Here is a 24,019-nt window from a genome sequence, read left to right as displayed (position 1 = left end):
AGGAATCAAGCCCAGAGCTTCATACATGCTAGTCAAGCACTCTACCACTAAGCCACATCCCTAGACCTTGTCACTTGCTTTCTATCATAATAAATCCTAATTATTTAATCTCTCTACATATTTTCTCATTGGTAAAATTGGAAAAATAACGGTTGCTGCTAAAATGAGATAATGTAATAATGAACAGGCACAATGAATGGCCAGGGTAAATGTTCAATGATCAACATTATTCTTACTCATCCTTCAAGGCTGGCTAGACTATTACTTTCTTTGCCAAACCTTAATGTTCCCATGCAATTATTATTACTAATCAGTCTGTTTTAATTACTCCCTCCACTGGTTCTTATGGCTCATTATTCGTCACTTTATTGTAGCTCATCCTTTTATTGTAGTGGTTTGCTTACTCACCTGTGTGGCCACTAGTTAGGACCAGGGCAGGAAGCACACACCTTTATTTGTAGCTCTAGGGTGTGACATTCAGGGATGCTGGGTAAGTGATGGATAGAATGAAGTGGAGGACAGATATGGTAACCTGTTGCTCCCCCCCTGGCCATAGAGCTCTAGGATTTTACCACCTCTTCAGGTATGCATGCTTTCCTAGTGCTGAGCCAATCTTGCATGAAGAAACCCTGCAAGGCAAGGCTGGAAGGTGTACAGAGGTTGGGAGCTGCTTCTAGAATCAGCTCAACCCCACCCCACCCCAACCCCCAATTACAGGTCCTTCTTGGGAGGCCTCTATGCTTGGGGAGAGGAAGGCCGGAGAAAGTCTAGCACAGGGTCTGCCTGAAGTACTTCATCTAGTGCTCACGTAACTTTTTGAGGCTTCCAATACCTGGCTGGTAAGCTTTCTGTGCCTCTGGCACAGATGGATGATGACAGAGTAGTCTACCTCCACCTACAGGAACCCAGATCTAAACTTCCTTCCCAGCGTGGAGTTAGCCTGCATAGGTCTAGTTGCACCTAGGCAAGTTTCCTCCCCAAGTATCCTGGAGTCCTAGGGTTCAAGTCACTGCTGTTCTCTTCCCCTTTCCCACTATGGGGTACTCCTTCCTGAGCCCAGCCTTTTGTCTGAGTCCTAAATCCTGAAAAATCAAAACTTGAACGTATTGAGGTTTATGCCATATATATATATGGGGCTGGGAAGGTGGCTCAGTGGTAAAGTGCTTGCCTTGTATGCATGAGGCCCTGGGTTTGATTCCTCAGCACCACATAAGCAGAAAAAGCCGGAAGTGGTGCTATGGCTCAAGTGGTAGGGTTCTTTTTTTTTTTTTGGGGGGTCCCGTCGTAGGGCCTGAACTCTGGGCCTGGGCGCTGTCCCTCAGCTTTTCAGCTCAAGGCCAGCGCTCTACCACTTGAGCCACAGTGCCACTTCCGGCTTTTTCTTTTTTGCTTATGTGGTGCTGAGGAATCAAACCCAGGCCCTCATGCATGCAAGGCAAGTGCTCTACCACTGAGCCATCTTCCCAGCCCTCAAGTGGTAGAGTTCTAACCTTGAACACAAAGAAGCTTAGGGACAGTGCCCAGGCCCTGAGTTCAAGCCCCAGGACTGGCAAAAATAAAAAATAAAAAAATAGGGCTGGGAAGGTGGCTCAGTGGTAAAGAGCTTGCCTTGCATGCTTGAGGCCCTGGGTTCGATTCCTCAGCACCCATAAGCAAAAAAACAAGCCAGAAATGGTGCTGTGGCTCAAGTGGTAGAGCACTAGCCTTGAGCTGAAGAGCTGAGGGGCAGCGCCCAGACTCAGAGTTCAGGCCCACGACTGGACCCAAAATTTAAAAAAAAAAAAAAATATGTGTGTGTGTGTGTGTGTTTGTCTGTTTGGTGTGTGAGTGTGTGTGTGTGTGTGTGTGTGTGTGTTTGTCTGTTTGGTTTTTTGTTGGTTGTGGGGCCTGAAATCTGGGCCTGGGCACTGTCCCTGAGCTCTTCAGCTCAAGGCTAGCGCTCTACCACTTGAGCCATAGTGCCACTTCTGGCTTTTTCTGTGGTGGTATGTGGTACTGAGGAATCGAACCCAGAGCTTCATGCATGCTAAGCAAGCACTCTACTGCTAAGCCACATTCCCAACCCAATAATAGCTACAATAATTTAATTATACTGGCTTATTCTATATATATTTCATTTTTGGGGGTTGAACTTAAGAGCTTTGAGCAGATACTCTACATGAGCCATACCCCTAGTCTATTCCTGCATTTTTTTTTTTTTTTACTTACTTATTTTTGAACTTAAGGCTCCAAACTCTCCCTTGGCCTTTTGGCTCACTTCAGCCACAGCCCACTTTCAGCTTTTGCTGCTTAATTGGAAATAAGTCTCATGAACTTCTTTGCCAGGGTTGGTTTGGAACCTTGATCCTTAGATATCAGCTAGGATTACAAGTGTAAGCAATTAATGCCTGGCTTCTTTTCTGCTTTTAATTTTTTTCAGAAAAAGTCTCACCTTTTCCTCTGACTCGTCTTGTACTGCAACCCTCCTATTTTCATCTGTAATTACAGGTATGCACCACCATGCCTGGCCCTTATTAAATCTCTTTACTTGTCTTCATATTACAAGAATGTTAACTTTGCATGCACACACACAAATATGTAATACATATTACCTAATTTACAATATTGCCTGTAATATTTTGTCACATCCACCACAAATGGCTCTTATATCCACAGTAAGGATGAGGAAACCAAGTAATTTAATTAACTAGTTAGAACCCAACAGGGCTGAGATTTCCTTTTCTGACTCCTAATCTTGTGTTTTTCACCACCTTGCTAAACTTTTTTCTTTTTCTTTGTTGTTGATGTTGGTCGTGGGGGCTGAACTCTGGGCCAGAGCACTGTCCCTGAGCTCTTCAGCTCAAGGCTAGTGCTCTAACACTTGAGCCATAGCACCACTTCCCGCTTTTTCTGTTTATGTGGTGCTGAGGGCCTCATGCATGCAAGGCAAGCACTCTACCTCTGAGCCACCTCCCTAGCCCCTAAACTTTTTTCTTTTGCAATGCTGGGCATTGGACCTAGGGTATCATTCATACTGGGCAATTTCTCAGAGACCACAGAGCTTTAGCCTCAGTCCATTTAAAATTGGGGCTTGCGGGGGCAGGGGGGAGGTGTTGGTACTCTCCTTAGGATACAAATAATAGTTTCTCCCAAGAACAAAACATCTGTGCTCTGTTACTCACAAATACTTTGTACTAAGCAAAATAAACTGCTCTCATTGAACAGCCTCTAGACCCTCAAACCCTCGATGAAAAACCTCAGTGATAGCAAGGCACCAGTGGTTCATGGATATAATCCTAGCTACTCAGGAGGCTGAGAAATATGAGGATCATAGTTTGAAGCCAGTCTGGGCAGGAAAGGCCAGTGGACACTTATCTCCAACTAACAAAAAGCTGGAGTGGAGTTGTGGCTCAAGGGATAGTGACAGCACTGAACAAAAAAGCTAAGGGACAGTTCCTAGGCCCTGAGTTCAAACCCTACTATGGATGGTTGGAGACACACATGAACCTCAGAGATATAGCTGTAGGGAACCATCCTACCCCAATCTGCAAGGGCTCTTAAGCCACACCTAGAACTCCTGATCAAGGTTAAGCCCAGCAATTCCAAAGCTGTTTGGAGCCTGGATGAAGGGAGATTCTTACTAGACTCTTAGTAGAAAAAGATTCCTGCCAGCACCAGTGGCTCAGTAACTCCATCTACTCAGGAGGCTGAGATCAAGGAACATTAAGGTGCAAAGCCAGCCCAGGCAGAGAAGCCAGCAAAATAAATGCCAGACTGGAAGTGTAGTTCAAGTGGTAGAGCACGAGCCAAGAAAAGCCAGGCATTGGTGGCTCACACATGTAATTCTACTCAGGAGGTGGAGATCTGAGGATAGTGGTTCAAAGACAGCCCAGTCAGGAAAGTCCCCAAGACTCTTTTTTCTTCCCCACCCCTTTGTGAGTTATCTTCAATTAACCACCAGAAAACCAGAAGTGGTGGTTTGGCTCAAAGTGGTAGAGTGCTAGCCTTGAGCAGAAGAGCTCAGGGACAGTGCCCAAGACCTGACTTGAAGCCCGATGACCAACAACAGTAACAAACAAACAAACAAAAAAGCCAGGAGCTGGGCGCTGGTGGCTCACTCCTGTAATCCTAGCTACTCAGGAGGCTGAGATCTGAGGATAGCGGTTCAAAGCCAGCCCGGGCAGGAAAGACCTCGAGACTCCTATCTCCAATAAACCACCAGAAAACCGGAAGTGGCGCTGTAGCTCAAGTGGTAGAGCACTCGCCTTGAGCTGAAGAGCTGAGGGACAGCGCCCAGGCCCAGAGTTCAAGCCCCACGACCGACAAAAAAAAAAAAAAAAGCCAGGCACTGGTAGCTCATGCCTGTAACCCTAGCTACCCAGGAGGCTGAGATCTGAGGATCTCGGTTCAAAGCCAGCCTGGGCAGGAAAGTCTGTGAGACCCTTATCTCCAATAAACCACTAGAAAACTGCAAGTGGCACTGTGGCTCAAGTGGTAGAGTGCTTGCCTTGAGCTGAAGAGCGCAGGGACAGCACCCAAGCCCAGAATTCAAGCCCCACAACTGACCAAAAAAAAAAAAAAAAAAAGAGGTCCTGAGTTCTCCAATACTAGCACATGTACACACATAGATTCCTGGCAATTCACACGAAGGAAAAAGCAACCACCTTCCCTGGGGGCTGTTCCTTGATTACCTCCAGAACTAGTGACCAAGCAAGGGTTGCCAGTGTGATATCCCAGAGGGTGATGTTTGCATAACTGCATTACCAGTTAGTTAATCCATTATTCCCTTGGTGATAAGGACACACTGACTGCCAGTTCAACCTCAGTCCATTCCAGGCCCTGAGATTCCTTGACTGTTTCAGGCTCTATCACTGGTTTGCTATCCACACCTTGAAGGAGTTACACAAACTGAAGAGACTAGCAGATTATGGCAGACTATTTCTCCACTGAATGATTTTTATCACCCAGCTAACTCGGGGACATTTGTTAATATCTGAAAGTTATTAATTGGTTATTACACCTCGGAAGGAAGATGGTTGGATACTACTGGCATCTGGTAGGTAGCAGTTAACATATAATAGACAGAAGACCCCTTTCCCCAACAATGAACTATCTGGTTCCAAATATACCAAGGGTGAGAAATCTTTTGGTAGAAAGACTTGAGTCTGTTGAATAAATCAGATAGATTAGGGTTGGAATTGCTGGGTACTATATGACCTTGGGCAAGTCATTGGACTTGTGTAAACATTAGATGTTTCTGTCAGGTACTGATGGCTCACCCTAGTTACTCAATCCTAGTTACTCAGGAGGCTGAGACCTGAGGATCATGTTTCAAAGCCAACCTGAGTAAGAAGGTCCATAGACTCACCTTTCATTAACCAGCAAAAAGCTGGAAGGGAAGCTGTGGCTCAATTGGTTAAGAATGCTAGCTTGAATTAAAAAAGCTAATCAAAAGTTCAAGGCCCCAAGTTCAAACCCAAGTACTGGCAAAAGAAAAGAAAGGAAAAGAAAAGGCTTGGTACTGGTGGCTCACACCTGTAATCCTAGTTACTCAGGATGATGACATCAGAGGATTGAGGTTCAAAACCAGCCAGTGCAGCAAAGTCTGTGAGACTTATATCCAATTAACTACCAAAAAGCCAGAAGCAGAGCTGTAGATTTATGTGTAGCTTTATTTTAGAGCACTAGCCTTGAGCAAACAAAACAAAAAACTCAGGGACAGCAACACAGCCTCTGAGTTCAAGCCCTAGTATCAGCACCAAACAAAAGAATGATCTGCCTCTTACTTGCTGTCTATGTTGGACAAGTTATTTTGCTTCCGCGTGTGTGCGTGTGTGTGTGTGCCACAGCTCCATTTCTAGCTTCTTGGTATTTAATCGGGAATAAGAGTCTCATGGACTGTCCTGCCTAGGCTGATTTCAAATTGATACTCAGATCTCAACTTTCTAAGTAGTTAGGATTACAGTTGCTTGGCTTACTTTGCATTCTTTTTTTTTTTGTCGGTTGTGGGGCTTGAACTCTGGGCCTGGGCACTGTCCTTGTGCTCTTCAGCTCAAGGTAAGCACTCTACTGCTTGAGCAACAGCGTCACTTCTGGTTTATCTAGTGGACTTTCCTGCCCGGGCTGGCTTTGAACCGTGATTCTCAGATCTCAGCTTCCTGAGTAACTAGGATTATAGGCGTGAGCCACCAGTGCCTGGATTACTTTGCATTCTCAAGCATAGGCCTCATATATAAAAACAGATGTAATAATTACAAGTACAGCCAGGCGCTGGTGGCTCACACCTGTAATCCTAGCTACTCAGGAGGCTGAGATCTGAGGATCGCGGTTCAAAGCCAGCCCGGACAGGAGAGACTATGAGACTCCTATCTCCAATAAACCACCAGAAAACCGGAAGTAGCGCTGTAGCTCAAGTGGTAGAGCGCTCGCCTTGAGCTGAAGAGCTGAGGGACAGCGCCCAGGCCCAGAGTTCAAGCCCCACGACCGACCAAAAAAAAAAAAAAAAAATTGGAAGTACAATGCATAGGGCTGTTGCAAAACACTTGGTGCAAATTAATACCCTCAGAAACTTGTCCCAAGATAGGGATTAAGTACCAATCAGCACTATTCAGAGAAATCCACACATTACTCCAGGGAGAGGAGGGGACCTCCACAGTCCCAGCTGTGGCAGTTTTGCTTTTCAAACCTAGGGACTTCCTCATCACCAACAGCTGTCCCTCTTTGCACCAACACCCTCCCAAGGTCAAAGGACAGAGGCACAAGCATATGGGTTTAGAGAAACGTCATATTTAATGGTAAAGCTTAGCACACTCCAGCACCTGGAATGGCAAGGAGTCAAGCAGTGGGGATGGCTGGGTGACCCCCACGGAGCCTCACATGGCGAAGAGGATGAGGAAGGCGACCATCAAACAGAAGAGCCCCATGGCCTCAGACAGGGCAAAGCCCAGAATGGCATAGGAGAAGAGCTGTTGCTTGAGAGACGGATTCCTGCCAAGGACAGAGATTGATGACAACACAGGGAAAGGAAAAGGGTAAGGGAGGGGTGGGTGACACAGGGTGGGGGATGGGATGCTGGTATAACCAGGAGAGGACCTAGCCTGCCCGTACACTGGAGATTTTGATGGGCCAAGCAGAGTAGCAACTTGGCAAGCTAAGTGAGCTATGTTGGACACCTATTAAATTTTGGTTTAGAGGTTACTGGAGCAAACAGGAGGTACAGAAGCTCCAGAAGGAGTTCCTGCTGCTGAAGCTTTGCCCAAACGATGTTAACTTACAGTAGAAGATGCTCTAGGCTGCCCCAACCTTACCTGGCATAGCCAATGATCAAGCTGCCGAACACTGTTCCAATGCCAGCCCCTGATCCAGCCACACCAACTGTGGCAGCCCCAGCACCAATAAACTTGGCTGCTGTGTCAATGTCGCGGGAGACAACACTGGTCTGGAACTCCCGTCTGGCCACCTGGAGGGGGGAGCCACTGCAGGAAGGCTAGAGCCAGAGCGAGAAGATAATGAGGTAGCAGAACAGGTGGCTGACTCCATCCCTCCCACTGCCCTGTGAACCCTAAAACCTTTGGCATATTGCCTGACAAGAACAGAATACTCTGAATGTAGGGAGGATGTCAGTACTGGGGTCTGTTCTCAGATAGGACAAGGGAAATAGTATGAGGTAGGCAAATGCACTTTTCCAAATTTCTCATCCACAGTGATTGCCTTTGGAGACTTAGATTTACAAGGTCATCACTGATCCTCTATTTTTCTCTTAATAAGGCCTTAAGGCAATTTGGTTTAGAGATTCCCTGCCTGCAAAGATGCCTAAGAGGGTCCCTACTTCCTTACCTGTTTAGATGGAGCCTCTGGCTTACTCAGGAGGGAGGCAGACACAGGCCTGATTAGACCCCTGGTACAACAGCGCATCTGCAAAGTCAGAAAGACATATCTCTCCAGGTTAAGCAAGGAAAAAAAGAAAAAGAAGACCACCAAATATCTAACTGATGAGCTTCTTGTAAAAACAAAACAAAACAAAAAACAACAAAAAACAACCATAGCACTGAAAAAAGTACAATGTATTTCAATGTATGTTTGCTTGTACCCAATGGGCAGGCCTACAGAGACAGCTGTATTGAGAGTCTGGTGCAGTCACCAGTGGCAATCCATTACCATTCAAAGCACTGGGGAGGGGCACAGTGGTAGTAGTGTATATTCTTGGGTTCAATCACCAACGAAACAAAAACATGTATTCAAATTCACTTCCATGGGCACAGCTTCATCATTTTCTCAGAATGGAACAAAATCCACATTAAGAGCAGATGGGGGTACAAGAAAGGTTTGTACCCAAACCACCATAGTAATGAAGAAAGGGGAAGGTATATACTAAAATGTACACGCTGCTAGACATCTTTCTTGCAGTGGGCCAGTAGGCTTGGTGAAATTCCTGGAACAGCCACCTACAGAGAGCCTTCTGTAACATGCATTCTTTCTTGAGAGTCTTTCTATGTAGCCCAGGTTGGCCTGGAACTCCAGATCTTCCTACCTTAGCCTCCTAAGTGCCACCTGCCTCACTGGTGACATGGCTTTCTTGAAATATTCTCTAGGGCAAAGTGCAGTGGTTTTCAAACTCGGCTGAACTGTGGAATCACTGGGGAGTTTTAAAAAAGGTCTAGGGTTCCATCTTCATTCCCATAGTCTCCTGTAACTGGTCTGATTGGTATTAGGAAATTTAACAGCTCCTCAGGTGATTCTAATATGCAGCCAAGGTTGAGATTATGTTTTCATGGGCTGTTGAAGCTAGACTGGGGGTAAAGGTCAGATCTAGCCTCTCTGAGGACATTTCAAAGCCAAGAGAATTTGGATTACAGGCCCAACTCAACAGCAGTTACCTGCATCCCAATCTCCTCAAAGAGCCAACATCCTGACAGCAAACCCCACTCATTCCATTCATTACACACACAGAGATGCCTCCCACACCATACATGGCACTACACCGTGCATGGCACCACGGGATACACCAGCCTTAGCTTACCAGAACTGGAGAAATAAGCAGTGCCCCGGTGGTCTGCATTTTTTCAGTCTGCAGAAACCAAAAACAAAGAGAAACTATAAATCCTTTGAGAGCACGGCTACTTGCTTATGGTGACGACCTTCTGTCGTCCCCTGCACCGTCCCCATTTCCCCCACCTCACCCCGATTGTCCCTGGACCCTCTCTTCTTGCATCGCACCCCAGCCGGAGGAAGGCATTAGAGGTCAGAAGGACAGCGCGGACTCCAGGGTCAACCACCTTCTGCGCTGCGGGTATGCAGCGTGGAAAAAAAAAAAAAAAAAACCACACCGAAATCGGAAGTAATAGAGGCTCAGGCCCCAGGAGAGAGACGTTGCGAAAGGAGACCGTCTCCCGGGATGAAGTGGCAGAAGCCGGGCAGGTGCCGTGCAGGATCCTGCCCAGATTACACATCTGTCCTCTACTAGCCCCGGGAGTGGCCGTTTATCGCTCATTACCGTTGGTCATTAACATTAATTGGTGAGACTAAAACCTTCCATCGTTTCTTCCATTCTTGAGGGCAGATGAGTCTCCTTACGCCCAATCCACTACCCAGCCGCCCGCAGGTTCCCGGCCCCGAATCACCTGCACACCCTCTCCCCCGCAGACCCAGCCCGGCACACGGCGCTCGCCCCTCTCAAGGTGACTGACTCACCTCGCAGCTTTAGCCCTTGCTCTCAGCGCACGGCTCCCCCACCCACGTGTCCTGGGGTTCCTCTACTCTCATTGGCTGCAACCCTCCCGCGTCCCCATTGGTTTGCGTCATCAAGTCGCCCTTTTCTATTGGGTTTCCGCAGTTTCTTCCTCTCTCCTCCCACAGCAACTTCGTGGCAATCCCCGCCTCCCTGCGGAAAAAGGCGGGGTTTTCCTCGGAGAGCTGAGTTACGATTGGTTGATCCTTGAAATTCTCGACCATAGAGTCGGTGGGTAGGGAACTCAGAGGTTCCATAACCTCCCGCACAAAATGGCGGCCAAGGTGGCAAGCTGAAGAAAAGGCGTGAGAGGGATGACCCGACACCTGACGCAAGCCGACACATGACTTTGGCTCCGCGAATTCATTCGGGCGCGCGCGCGGCCTCGGAGCACGTTGCATGTTGGGGTTTGTAGTCGAGTCTAGGACACAGTCACTCCCTTCCTCGCCCCCCCCTTCCAGGACAACTGAGATACCGCGAGATGTTGCTTCTTGGGGTAAGGAGCGCAGAAGCCTTGGTTGCGGTTCCCACCCTAGTGATTTGTGGGAACCTTCCGCCGTGGAAAATTCGGCCCGGTTGCTAAGCTCCTAAAAGATCGGCCCGCTTTGTGGGCCTTGGAGGGTGTTCAGCAGTCATGAACTAGTGACCAATATATTTTTTAGAACTCATAATTAGGGTTATATTTATAATTTGAAATTATATTCTAAGGATAAAGCAACGAGCTTTGTGTGTAAAGAATTCGCATGTAGTTGCTTGTGCACACCTGTAATCTCAGCACTGAGGAGGGTGAAGCCTGAAGATGGTGAGTTCCAGGCCAGGGTGGCTACATACTGAGACCCTGTCAAGAGAAGGAGAGAAAGATGAGCCTAAAGGATAAGAACCGAGAAATAAGAATTGCAGGAATGCGCAATTTTACTAATCTGAGAAATACCTTAAACGCACTACTTTTATTAAAAGCACAAAATTATTTTTTATTGTAAGTGTTAGTTTTTTTTAAAAAAGAGGTTGCCGAGTAAGAATCACCCCACGCACGTGGTATTCCGGTAGGGGTAGGCTGGGAAAGAGGGCGTCTGGGTCTGAGCTAGGCCTTATCTAGGGTATGGATGGAGAAAGGTGTGACCTCTTCCAGGTGTGCCAGTTGCCTAGGTAACTCAGGTACTGGGCGGAGCCTTTGCTGCGGGGAGAGTGGAGTCTGCTCGCCTTCTAGGAGCTATCTTACAGTAAGCATGGAGCTCTACTACACTGCTAGTGAGAGTATGAATTAGGAAACTTTCCTTGAGAGCAATTTGGCAATACTTATTTTTATTCGAGAGCCTTTGAATGGACCATCCTCTTTGACCCGCAATTCTTGAGTAATTGAGAACCTTTGGCCACTGCATTCTCTTTGACCCAGAAATCACTTCTAGAAATACATCCTAAAGAAATAATCAGAAATGGAACCTTGCTCATGTAATCGTAACCCCTCTGTACGGTATTTTCACAATAATAATTTAAAAAAAAAAAGAAATGGAAGGATTCAGCCAGGCACTCAATACCTCATGCCTATGAATCCTGGCTACCTAGGAAGCTGAGACCTGGAGGAGAGGTTCAAAGCCAATTCTAGGGAGTCTAGACTCTCCAAATTTATCAGCAAGGGGCTGGATGTAGCTCAGTGGCAAAGTGCTTGTCAAGCAAGTGCAATGCTCTAGGTTTGATTCCTAATATGAAAACAAAACCCTCGCAAAAAAAAGAACAAAAAGCCAAGCTGGAGATGTGGTTCAAGTAGTAGAGCATCATCCATAAGCAAGAAAGCCAAGCAAGTGATAGTCCTGGCATACACATAAGCAAAAATTCTGCTGAAAGGATGTGCATTGCAAAGCCAGGTGATGGCTTATGCCTCTAACCCTAGCTACTCAGGAAGCTGAGATTTGAGGACTGTGGTTCAAAGCCCACCATGGCATGAAAGTCCATGATACTCATCTCCAATTAACCATCAGAAAATGGGAAGTGGAGCTGTGGCTCAATGGAATAGAGCACTAGCCTTAAGCAAAAAAGGTCAAGTATAGCACCCAAGCCTGAGTTCAAGCCCCCTGACAATAAATAAATAAATAAATAAAATGTACATTGCACATGAAAACAAGAAAATAAATGTCTCTCACATGGTAAATAGTTAATAATTATATCTTCACTTAAAATGTTATAAAACAAAATATGAAAAAAAAAAGGTTTTGTTTTGGTTGGCACAGGGGCTTGAACCTAGGACTCAGGTTCTTACCTGGCTTTTTTTGCTCAAAGTTGGTACTCTACCAGTTGAGCTATACCTCAACTTCTGGCTTTTTGCTGGCCTATTGGAAACAAGATTCTATCATGGACCGAAGATGTGAAGGAAACAGCCTTTCTCTCTCTCTTACCACTTGAGCCACAGTGCTACTTTGGCTTTTTTGCTTATGTGGTGCTGAGGAATCAAACCCAGGGCCTCATGCATGCAAGGCTAGCACTCTACCACTGAGCCACCTTCCAAGCCCAGCCTTTTTCTCTTTACCAGTTGATCTAAGTGGCGAAGAGTTACCTAAAGCTGATGAACACACTTTGATAGTAATTGACAGATTAAACAGAAACAGAAGACTTTTATTTTTTACTTACTTTGGTGGTTGTAGGGCTTGAACTCAGGGCCTGGTTGCTGTCTCTGAACTCTTTTGCTCAGGGCTAGTGCGCTACCACTTTAAGCTCCACTTCCAGTTGTTGTTTTTTTTAATAAATACAACTCAGGGTTTATTAAAAATCAGAGCTCCCCTGCTGTGACCTCCAAAATAAATAACCAGAAGGGCCACAGCTGGAGAAAGGGGAAGAAAAATTAATCTCAAGGCAGATTCTTATAACTACCCCTCCATTTCCCAACTCCCCCCTATGGTTCTTGGAACATAGCACCTGAGCAGGCGCCTCAGTCCAAGTAGAATGTGGCTGGCACCAAGGCATGTCTGCCCTGCCCAGGAGGGGAGACAGGCCCTGGGGATCACTCGTTTCCAGCCCTTGATAATCCCAAGACCTGCTCCCTCCAGGGATCAGGGATGAAGCACCAATTGGAGGCACCTGAGGGTGGTGGTAGGGGAAGAACAGGGTAACAGAACCTAGGCAGAAGTAGCAGAAAGGGGGGCCAGCCCCCTCTCGTTTCAGCCAGTGCCTGACTGAGGTCATGTCCATCCCTTATACCTCTTGAGCTCCCCAGCTCTGCACTCAGCTGAGGATCTTCCGGGGCAGTTCAACAGAGGCACGGATGAAGGCAGCATCATCTCACACACAGTTTTGCTTTCGGATGTCTTGATGGGAGATGAACTTGGGATATCCAAAACCCAGAGAACTCTCATCCAGGGAGCCTCACCAAGTGCCAGGTTTTTAGAGATTCTTCCAGTTTGGGTCAGGGTGGAAGGTTTCAGTAACATGCTGTGGCTTGGCCAGCCCAGGGTCGCTCTGATCCAGCAGGGAGAAAGTGACACGTCGGGCAAAGGGCCACTCAAGGAGATTGTCAAAGGCACCTGGCAGTACACGAATGTACAGTGAGAGATGTGTGCCCTCGCCACCGCGGTTGCCATTGAGGAATGCAGACACCTGCAGCTTGTAACCATACTTATGTGTGTGGAAAGCTGGGCTGAAGCACTCAAGGTTGGGCCTGGCCTTGGCCTCCTGTAGTCACCGCCCATAGCTGCCAATCTTCCAGATGAGCACACCATCACTGCCTACTGACAGCTCCTCCAGCTCTCTGCGAAGGTCCTGCAGCTCCTGCCGCTGCCGGCTTACCAGAGCACACATCATAGCCAGATGAGGCTTCACACTCTCCTCCACGTGTCGTGCCATTGCCAGCTTAGGGCACTGTTGGTAAAGCCCCAGGCCATGGGGGGAATGGAGAAGTTACCAAAAGGGGAAGGTCCAGGGGAGAGAAGATGGAGAGGAAGAGTAGACATCTAACTCTGCATGAGGAAGACAGGGTGCTAGAAACAAGTGGAAACTAACTGACCAGCATGAGAAAAATGAGGGTTTCAGAGCAGAGCCCACCAAGGCCTCACTGTGCCAGGAAACCTAGCCTGTCCAGGACTTGAAGGGCTAAAGAGGAGCTGACAGGAAGGAGAAAGATTTTTACCCTGTGTTTACAGCCAGAATCTTTGAATGGGCAGTGCTGCAGCTGTCTTCCAAATGGCCTGCCAGGTCCTCCCGAGCCATGGTGCCCACACCACACTGGTTGGGGCAGGACACAGGCAGCTGTGGGCACTGGTACTGGTGACTCTGAATGGTGTCAAAGACAAACTCCTTGCTGCAGTAGGCACAAGGCTGGGTGCGCTTGGGGCACTCAGAGGTGGCACGCTGGGCCAGCAGACGCCGCATCATGCGGGCGTCACACTTGTTCTCACAGTACACGCTCTCTTGGGGGCACATGCCCTCAGGGCTCCCCTAGGCCTCCCCACTGAAGTCACAGCCACAGAACTCGCATTTGAGGCGCCGCTTGGGGCAGTTGTGCTGCAAGTGTGCAGGCAGATCACGGCGGCTCAGCTTAGAAGAGCAGCGATTGGGGCAGGGGACTACATTGAAATTGCTAGTATTCAGGTGGCCCTGTAGATGACGGGGTGGCCCACTCCAGCGGCAGCCCTCTTCACTGTGGATGCGGCGGATAGACAGACCTAACACCTGGACCTCCAGTTCTGGGTCTGGGTAGATCTTGGCATAGTCCAGAGGAAGCTGGTCCTCGGGGCATTTGAAGACTCCTTCACTGAGGACCTCCTGTAGGCAGGTGTCACAGAAGCGGTGGCCGCAGGTGGAGACCTGCACGGGCTCACGCATGGGCTTCCCGCACAGCGGGCACAGCACCCGCCGTTTGGGCTTCTCCAGGAACTTGTAGTCGAAGCCAGGCATGGCGGGCTCAGCCGTGGGCACGGGCCAGCGGGGCCGGGGCACGCAGTGGCCCCACAGCCCGCGCCTCGCTCGGGCCCACGCTCCCCGGCTCCGGGCGACGCCCTCCACTTCCAGTTTTTGAGTGTTTAATTGAAGAGTGTCTTGGAGATTTTACTGCTCCCGCTGGCTTTGAACCATAATTCTCAGATCTCAGCCTCCTGAGTGGCTAGGATTACAGGCATGAGCTACCAATGCCGAGCCAGAAGATTTTTTTTTTTTTGGGGGGTCCGGTCGTGGGGCCTGAACTCTGGGCTTGGGTGCTGTCCCTCAGCTCTTTTAGCTCAAGGCTAGCGCTCTACCACTTGAGCCACAGCGCCACTTCCTGCTTTTTTCTTTTTGCTTATGTGGTACTGAGGAATCGAACCCAGGGCCTCAGGTATGCAAGGCAAGCACTCTGCCACTGAGCCACCTTCCTAGCCCCACATCTCTTTAACTTATATAGAACCATGCAACAAATAAATAATACACATTATTTTTAAACACATGAGACATTTAAAAAAATTGGCCACTTACTAAGTCATAAAGATGCTTTAATAAACATGAATCAATACTACACAGACCACATTCTCTGACCATAATGTAATTAAATAAGAAATCAGATTGTTAAAAACAATGCATTTAGACATAAAACTTTAAATATTACTATTGTCCATATCAAGAATTGGGAAACAGGGGCTGGGAAGGTGGCTCAGTGGTAGAGCGCATGCCTTGCATGCATGAGGCCCTGGGTTCCATTCCTCAGCACCACATAAGCAGGAAAAAAAAAAAGCTGGAAGTGGCGCTGTGGCTCAAGTGGTAGATCGCTAGCCTTGAGCTGAAGAGCTGAGGGACAGCACCCAGACCCAGAGTTCAGGCCCGATGACCAACAAAAAAAAAAAAAAAAAAAGCAGGACCAACTTGGTATTGGTGGTTCATGCCTGTAATCCTCACTACTTAGGAAGCTGAGATCTAAGGATCTGGGTTTTTTTTTTTTTTTGTCGGTCGTGGGGCTTGAACTCTGGGCCTGGGCGCTGTCCCTCAGCTCTTCAGCTCAAGGTGAGCGCTCTACCACTTGAGCTACAGCGCCACTTCCAGTTTTCTGGTGGTTTATTGGAGATAGGAGTCTCACGGTCTCTCCTGCCCGGGCTGGCTTTGATCCGAGATCCTCAGATCTCAGCCTCCTGAGTAGCTAGGATTACAGGCGTGAGCCACCAGCGCCCGGCTAAGGATCTGGGTTTGAAGCCAGCCTAGGCAGCAAAGTCCGGGATACTCATCTCCAATTAATGACTGAAAATAGCCTGAAGTGGAGATGTGCCTCAAGTTGCGAGCTAGCCAGAAGTACAAAAAGCCCAGGGATAAAGTTCATACCCTTGCTGGGCACCTGCGGCTCACACCTGTAACCCTAGCTACTCAGGAGGCTGAGATCTGAGGATCAAGGTTCAAAGCCAGTCCAGGCAGGAAAATCCATGTGATACTCTTATCTCCAATAAAACGCTCAAAAAACCAGAAGTAGCACTGTGGCTCAAGTGGCAGAGTGCTTTCCTTGAGCTGAAGAGCTCAGGGACAGCACCCAGGCTCAGAGTTCAAGTCCCACAACAGACCCACCCCCACCCCCCAAAAAAAGGCCATTCCTTGAGTTCAAGCCCCAAGATCAGCACACAGGAAAAGCAGGGCCAGGGCCATAAGTGTGGCTCAAGTGGTAAAGGGACAGCTATTCAAGCAAGCTGAGCAAGTGCAGAATCTTGAGTTCAAACTTTGGTATTGCCAAGTGGATACTTCCCAAGTCTCCAGTACATTCTGGCCCATATAGTCCAATGCATGTACTCAGAGAATGGCGCGCGTGCGCGCGCGCACACACACACACACACACACACACGAATATACACCCACATCCCCTCCAACATACTCAGTAGCCTAAGATGACCCCATGCTAGGGCCCAACTCACCTCCCAGAACAACATTTATCCAGCTGGGTGCTGGTGGTTCACATCTGTAATCCTCACTACTCAGGACACTGAGATCTGAGGATCATAGTTCGAAGCCAGCCTGGGCAAAAAAGTCTGTGAGACTCATTTCCAATTAACCACCAGAAAACCAGAAACAGCACTGGGGCTCAAAATGGTAGAGTACTAGCTTTGAGCACAAAAGCTCTGAGACAACACTTAGGTCCTGAGTTCAAGCACTATGACTGACAAAAACAAAATAATCCAAAATGATGTCCAGCAAAAATTCCGAGGCAACAACATCATAACACAGCCATTCCCCAAATACAAAATCTCCCAGTGATGTTCAGTTTTATTTATTTATTTATTTATTTTGGGGGGGGGGTCCAGTCGTGGGGCCTGAACTCTGGGCCTGGGTGCTGTCCCTCAGCTCTTCAGCTCAAGGCTAGCGTTCTACCACTTGAGCCACAGTGCCACTTCCGGCTTTTTTCTTTTTGCTTATGTGGTGCTGAGGAATGGAACCCAGGGCCTCATGCATGCAAGGCAAGCGCTCTACCACTGAGCCACCTTCCCAGCCCACTGATGCTCAGTTTTCTAGCAAAGTTCAGCCTGGCTCCTGCTGCAGTCTGTGCTCACTGAGCTTCCTTCATTGAAGCACAACGCTCAAATTGTGTGAAGGTCAGGATGGAATTACACATATTTGGTTTATTTATGCAAGACCTCTTCAATGTTTTTTTTTTTTTGGTCAGTTCTTGGGCTTGAACTTGGGGCCTAGGAGCTGTCCCTGAACTTTTTTTTTCCTCTCTCAAGGCTAGTGTTCTACTTTCCTGCCTGGGCTGGCTTTCAACTGCAATTCTCAGATCTCATTCTCCAGAGTAGCTAGGATTATAGGTGTGAGCCATGGGTGCCTGGTTCTTCAAGCATTTTTTCATTGCAGTTCATTGTGTCCATAATGAGATTTATCTTTTCCCTCTTTCTCTCCCTCTGTCTCTCTCTTCCCCTTCCTTCTTCCTTGTCTCTTTTCTTTGTGTCTCTCTTTTCTTTCCTCCTTTCTTTCTTTTCCTTCCTTCCTTGGTTCCTTGCTCTCTCCCTCCCTCCCACCTTCCCTTCCTTCCTTCTTTCCTTCCTTTCTTCCTCTTCAATTTTTTTTTGCCAGTCCTGAGGCTTGAACTCAGGGCCTGGGCACTGTCCCTAAGCCTCTTTGTGTTCAAGGCTAGCACTGTACCACTTGAGCCACAGTGCCACTTCTGGCTTTTTCTGTTTATGTGGTACTAAGAAATCGAACCCAGGGCTTCATGCATACTAGGCAAACACTCTACCTCTAAGCTACATTTCCAGCCACTTTTTCATATTCATTTACTTTTATTCTTGAATTTTTCCTAACATCAAATATTCCTAAATATCCATGCATATATTTAGTATCAATTGCAAGATATATTTCCCCATATATGTTCTGTACAAGAATTACCAATTTTGCCAGGCCCCAGTGGCTCATGTATTTTTATTTATTTATTTATTTATTTATTTTTCTGCCAGTCCTGGGACTTGAACTCAGGCCTGGGCACTATCCCTGAGCCTTTTTGTGTTCAAGGCTAGTGCTCTACCACTTCAGCCACAGAACCACTTCTGGCTTTTTTCTGAGTAGTTTATTGGAGATGTCTCACAGACTTTTCTGCTAGTGCTGGCTTTGAACCACAATCCTCAGATCTCCAACTCCTGAGTAGGAAGGATTACAGGCCTAAGCCACTGGTGCCCAGCTGCTCATGTAATCTTAATTACTCAGGAGGCTGAGGCGAGGATCACAATTTGAAGCCAGCTGTGGCTCAAGTAGTAGAGCAAGAACTAGCTTTAAGCAAAAAAGCTCAGGAATAGCACCCCAGCTGAGTTTAAGCTCCCCCCCCCCACATACACACACTCAAATTTCCCAATTTGAATCAGTACCTATCATGAATCATTCTATCTAAAATTAATTTTGTTTACTATTTTTTTTTTTGGTCTGTCGTGGGGCTTGAACTCTGGGCCTGGGCGCTGTTCCTCAGCTTTTCAGCTCAAGGCGAGCGCTCTACCACTTGAGCTGCAGTGCCACTTCCGGTTTTCTGGTGGTTTTATTGGAGATAGAAGTCTCACGGTCTCTCCTGCCCGTGCTGGCTTTGAACCGCAATCCTCAGATCTCAGCCTCCTGAGTAGCTAGGATTACAGGCGTGAGCCACCAGCGCCCGGCTAATTTTGTTTACTATTAAGTCACTTCTTGAATACAACAGTGGGGGGAAAAAGGACCAACACAATGTGTACCATTAAGAAAAGGGATATCGTCGGGCGCCGGTGGCTCACACCTGTAATCCTAGCTACTCAGGAGGCTGAGATCTGAGGATCGCAGTTCAAGCCAGCCCAGGCAGGAAAGTCCGTGAGACTCTTAGCTCCAGTAAACCACTAGAAAACTAGAAGTGGCACTGTGGCTCAAGCGGTAGAGCACTTGCCTTGAGCTGAAGAGCGCAGGGACAGCACCCAAACCCAGAGTTCAAGCCCCATGACCGACCAAAAAAAAAAAAAAAAAAGAAGAAGAAGTAGTAAAGGGATGCCTCTGGGAAGGGGCACATAGGTGGCCAATGATGGGGGTGGGGGGACTCTTCACTCTGTATCTGGACAAGTCTATACAGGTAAACAACCAAACTGACAAATCCCATGAGCATCTTTGCATAACTCACTTCCTTGACAGTGAGCTCCTTAATCACCAACTTGGAGAACTTCCCTTGTAAAAGGGGCATCCTTCAGGTTGGTTCCTTGTAAGAACAGTGGCTAAGGTTTCCTGTCTGGAGATGTACAGGTTGAGCACCTATTTTTTCCTATTGCTGATACCCTATGTGTGTGAGTCTGGGACTCTCTTCTTGCAGTATTGGCTTAAGAAGCTCTTATGTCCATTTGTCAACAGCCAACATTATTTATTATTATTATTATTATTATTTATTTATTTTGCCATTGCAATTCCTAACAGACGTTAGAAACCTGGGTACTTTGTTTGGGGGAACCTCTGCTAAAAAGCCCAAATGAAGAATCTTGTCTTTTTTTTTTTTTTGTCAGTTGTGGGACTTGAACTCAGGGCCTGGGTGCTGTCCCTGAGCTGTTTGCTTAAGGCTAGTACTCTGCCACTTGATCTCCATTTCATTTTTAGGTGGAGATAAGAGGTTCACAAACTTTCCTGCCTTGGCCTTCCATCAAACCTGGATCCTCAGATTTCAGCCTCCTGAGTAGCTAGGAGTACAGATGTGAGCCACCTGGCTTTGTCTTTAATCATTTCTGGTAGGGTGAAGATTCAGAGGGGGTTCTACTCATTCATCCTAATTCCTATTGAGGTAAGGGTCTTAGCCTCAGGTATGGATAGGCTTTTTTTTCTAATCTGTATGTGGCATTTTGCTACTATTGATAGTTTTAAAAGAGGGAAGCAGTTTTACATCTATCCAGCAGAGGGGGTGCAATGGGAGAATGAGGATTTTTGTTGTTTTTTTGTTGTTTGAACTCTGGGTCTGGGCGCTGGCCATGAGCTCTTCAACTCAAGGCAAGTGCTCTACTGCTTGAGCCATAGAGCCACTTCCGTTTCCTAGTGGTTAATTGGAGATTAGAGTCTTACGGATATTCCTGCCCGGGCTTGTTTTGAACCACCATCCTTAGACCTCAGCCTCCTGAGTAGCTAGGATTACAGGCTTGAGCCACTGGCACCTCACCCTTTGTTTTTGTTTTTGTTTTTGTTTTTTTGGTACTGACATTTGAACTTAGGGTCTTGCATTTGCTATGTTTCTATTCCTGTCTTTAAAAATATTTTATTATCTTTATGTAATTGTACAAAGGGGTTATTAGCATTTAACAAATCAGTACAATGCATCTTGATGTATCACCGTTTTCTACTCCCTTTTTGCCTTGGTCATTTTCTAGGTAGGGGCTTACTTTGTGCCAGCAGGCCTGGACTGTGACCCTCCTACTTAATGTGTCCCAGTGCTGCTGGGGATAGAGGACAAGCATGCTTCACTATTGCCCAGCCCTTGTTCTTCCCCTAGATCTGAGATAACAGATATGTGCCACTTATTAGTTCACACACCTTTTTTTTTACCTGATAGCTGTGCTTGAACTTGATCTCGGCTGGCATACTACCACTTGAGCTGTGTGCCATCCTAGTTTCCTGAGTAGCTAGGATTACAAGCATGAGTCACAAGAGCCTGGCTCCCTCATTACCTTTACTTTGTGGTGTGTGTTTGTGTGTGTGTGTGTGTGTGTGTGTGTGTGTGTGTGTGTGTGTGTGTGTGTGTGTGTACAGGCATGCCAATCTTAGTTCTTGAACTCAGGGCCTAGGCATTGTCCCAGAGCTTATGTGCTCAAAGCTAGCACTCTACTACTTGAGCCACAGCTTCATTTCCAGCTCTTTGGTGATTAACTGGAGATAAGAGTCTCCTGGGCTTTCCTGCCCCATCTGGCTTGAAATCAAGATCCTCAGATCATGATAGGATTACAGGCTCACACCACTGATACCTAGTCCTCATTGCCTTTTGACCTACTTTCCTCCAACTGCCCCTGGTCACCATTCTGGCCCCACATTCCTGTTGACTAAGGATGTTCTTTATGTGGCTCTTTCCCTAGTTTCTTCCTTGTCTTGATCACATCTTCTTCTTCTTCTTCTTCTTTTTGGTCAGTTGTGGAGCTTAAACTCTGGGCCTGGGCGCTGTCCCTCAGCTCTTCAGCTCAAGACTAGTGCTCTACCACTTGAGCCACAGCTCCACTTCCAGCTTTCTGGTGGTTTATTGGAGCTAAGAGTCTCACGGACTTTCCTGCCCAGGCTGGCTTTGAACCACGGTCCTCAGATCTCAGCCTCCTGAGTAGCTAGGATTACAGGTGTGAGCCATAGCGCCCAGCTATATCTTGTCGTGTCTGTGGAAGCTGTCTGACTTCCCCACTTAAATTTTCCATACTACACTTCCCTATTCTCCCTATACTTCTTACTGAGTTATTATTTCCTCTGAGGACAGGAAGATTGAGAGTTCAAGACCAGCCTGGACTACATATAGCAAGACTCTGTCTCAAAATGAAGCAAAACAAAACGCCCTCTTCTCCCTCAAGTCATACTGTGATTCTGTTTAGTTATATTCTCAAGCACAATTATTTGTTCTTTTTAGTGAGCTTAAAAATAGCTTCTGGACTAGCGCCAGTGGCTCATGCCTGTAATCCTAGCTACTCAGTAGGCTGAGATCTGAGGATCACAGTTCAAAGCCATCCTGGGCAGGAAAGTCCATGAGACTTTTTTTTTTGGTCTGTTGTGGGGCCTGAATTCTGGGCCTGGGCACTGCCCTTCAGCTCTTCAGCTCAAGGCTAGCGCTCTACCACGAATCACAGAGCTACTTCCAGCTTTTTCTGCTTATGTGGTGCTGAGGAATCCAACCCAGAGCCTCATGCATGTGAGGCAAGCACTCTACCACTGAGCCACCTTCCCAGCCCCCATGAGACTCTTATCTCCAGTTAACCACTAGAAAAATGGAAGTGGCGTTGTGGCTCAAGTGGTAGAGTACTAACCTTGAGCTGAAGAGCTCAGGGACAATGCCCAGGCCCAGAATCAAATACTTGTTGAATCCAGCTAAGACTTTTCAGATGTGTGTGTGTTTGTGTGTGTGTGTGTGTGCGCGCGCGTGTATGTGTATGTGTGTGTGTGTGTGTGTGTGTGTGTGTGTGTGTGCCTGTCTGTCTATATGCAACTGTATTAGGGCTTGAACTCAGGGCTTTGCCCTGAGTTTTTGGCTTTTTTGTTCAAGGCTGGTGCTCTATCACTTAAGCCACAGCTCCCCCTCATGCTTTTTGCTGATTAATTGGAAATAAGAGTCTCATTGACTTTTCTGCCTGCACAGGCTTTGAACCTCAATCCTCAGAACTCAGCCTTTTTTTTTTTTTTTTTGTCAGTTGTGGAGCTTGAACTCTGGGCTGGGTGCTGTCCCTCAGCTCTTCAGCTCAAAGCTAGTGCTCTACCACTTGAGTCACAGTGCTACTTCCGGTTTTCTAATGGTAAATTGGAGATCAGAGTTTCATGGACGTTCCTGCCTGAGCTGGCTTTGAACCGTGATCCTCAGAACTCAGCCTCCTGAGTAGCTAGGATTACAGGCGTGAGCCACTGGCACCCAGCTTAGACCTGGGTTTTCTGAGTAGCTAGGGTTACCTGTGTAGCCACCAGCTCCTGGCTAACCTTCCAGCTTTTCAATCAGTGCTTTAGCTTAATTCTTGGTTATGGGAGAGGTTTGTTGTGTGAAGGATTCTCATCATTGTGCTCCACCTTCCTAGAGGAGTCCTGAATGGTACTAAGGCTTCAGCTTTGCCTCTCCTCTCACTGCCCCCCAGCAACCCTGTGCCTCTACAGTACTGCTACCCTCCCCAGAGCTGTCTGGAAAACTCATAGGAAACTCATAAATCCTTCCAGGATCAGCTTAACTGTCTCCTGCCCTTCGATGCCTTCACTATACCTCAGACATTTGCTTTTCCTGGAGCCCTTGTAGGACTTGCTGAACAGATCTATTCCAGCGGCCTTGAGCTGAACTAATGTTTTACGTATCCCACTCTTGCCATAATGTGGTAATTTTCTGATGATATGTACCTTCTGTTCCCAGCACTTAGGAAGGTGGCTGGTATAGGCAAATCTTCAAAAAATAGGAGTGGGGCAGATCACAGTTCCGCCACTTGCACTTTTTGGGAGCAAACTCTAGAGGGCAGTCTCACACTACACTTAGCTTCACCAGCTTTTGCCTAGTTGCTTTTTTTTTTTCTCCTACCATAGCAGCTTGGATGGATGTGGATAGATTGATGGACGAACTTGGATGGATGTGTAGATGGGCGAGTAGATGGCTGGATGATTGGGTAGATGGAATGGGCACAGTGTAGGGTGGGCTGTGGAGTTCATGAGCTTGGACAGTATACCTAAGCAAGCTTCCTTTGCATCCCTTAGATATTTAGCTTAGGCCCTAAGGACTATGACTATAACTATGAAGTTATTGTTGGTCAGGTGCTGGTGGCTCACACCTGTAACCTTAGCTACTCAGGAGGCTAAGATCTAAGGATCACAGTTTGAAACCAGCCCAGGTAAGAAAGTCTATGAGACTCTTATCTCCAATTTACCCGCAGAAAACTGGGAATGGTGCTGTGGCTCAAAGTGATACAGTGCTAGCCTTGAGTAAAAGCGCTCAGGGATAGTGCCCTGGCCCTGAGTTCAAGCCCCATTACTTACAACAAAAGAGTTGTTTTTAAAATTAAAACATGAGTGCTGGGAACGTGGCTCAGTGTGAGAGTGGCCCTAGGTTCGATTCCTCAGCACCCTCACATAAGCAGAAAAAGCTGGAAGTGATACTATGGCTCAAGTGGTAGAGCACGAACCTTGAGAGAAGAGCTCAGGGTCAGTGCCCAGGCCCAGAGTTCAGGCCCCACGACCTACAAAAAAGTAAAAGAAAAAAAA

At 47.3% G+C, this 24,019-nt stretch overlaps 1 protein-coding gene and 1 pseudogene across 3 annotated transcripts; both read right to left on the bottom strand.

The window, feature by feature from the left end:
* Positions 1–6,745: 6,745 nt before the first annotated feature.
* Atp5mc1 (ATP synthase membrane subunit c locus 1) lies at positions 6,746–9,746 on the bottom strand. 2 transcript variants are annotated; one of them, XM_070028285.1, is made up of 5 exons: positions 9,670–9,746; positions 8,999–9,046; positions 7,816–7,893; positions 7,287–7,465; positions 6,746–6,966 (listed from the first exon to the last, which is right to left on the bottom strand). In XM_070028285.1, exons 2-5 carry the CDS (start codon positions 9,035–9,037, stop codon positions 6,852–6,854), a joined length of 411 nt encoding a protein of 136 aa, XP_069884386.1. In that variant the 5' UTR covers positions 9,038–9,046; positions 9,670–9,746; the 3' UTR covers positions 6,746–6,851. The 2 variants fall into 2 exon arrangements, with proteins under 2 accessions (XP_069884386.1, XP_069884385.1); XM_070028284.1 differs by having other exon boundaries at positions 9,600–9,688.
* A 3,173-nt stretch (positions 9,747–12,919) lies between these two features.
* Positions 12,920–14,649, bottom strand: LOC138830478 (TNF receptor-associated factor 4-like; annotated as a pseudogene). Its single transcript, XR_011373025.1, has 2 exons — positions 13,821–14,649; positions 12,920–13,552 (listed from the first exon to the last, which is right to left on the bottom strand). The product of XR_011373025.1 is annotated as a TNF receptor-associated factor 4-like (transcript).
* Between the last annotated feature and the right edge of the window lie 9,370 nt (positions 14,650–24,019).

The sequence above is a fragment of the Dipodomys merriami genome, unplaced genomic scaffold (genome assembly GCF_024711535.1).
Source record: "Dipodomys merriami isolate MVZ:Mamm:240054 unplaced genomic scaffold, mDipMer1.0.p SCAF_19, whole genome shotgun sequence".
Lineage (NCBI taxonomy): Eukaryota > Metazoa > Chordata > Mammalia > Rodentia > Heteromyidae > Dipodomys > Dipodomys merriami.
The sequence above is the reverse complement of the archived record's forward strand: the minus strand, read 5'-3'. Positions and strand labels throughout refer to the sequence as shown.

Bases quoted from the DNA above. Each gene is read 5' to 3' on its own strand.
- Atp5mc1 (XM_070028285.1), bottom strand. From the start codon at position 9,037: ATGCAGACCACCGGGGCACTGCTTATTTCTCCAGTTCTG. The intron at 7,894-8,998 runs GTAAGCTAAGGC...CTGACTTTGCAG, and splicing joins TGCTTATTTCTCCAGTTCTG to ATGCGCTGTTGTACCAGGGG. The intron at 7,466-7,815 runs GTAAGGAAGTAG...CTCTGGCTCTAG, and splicing joins CAGAGGCTCCATCTAAACAG to CCTTCCTGCAGTGGCTCCCC.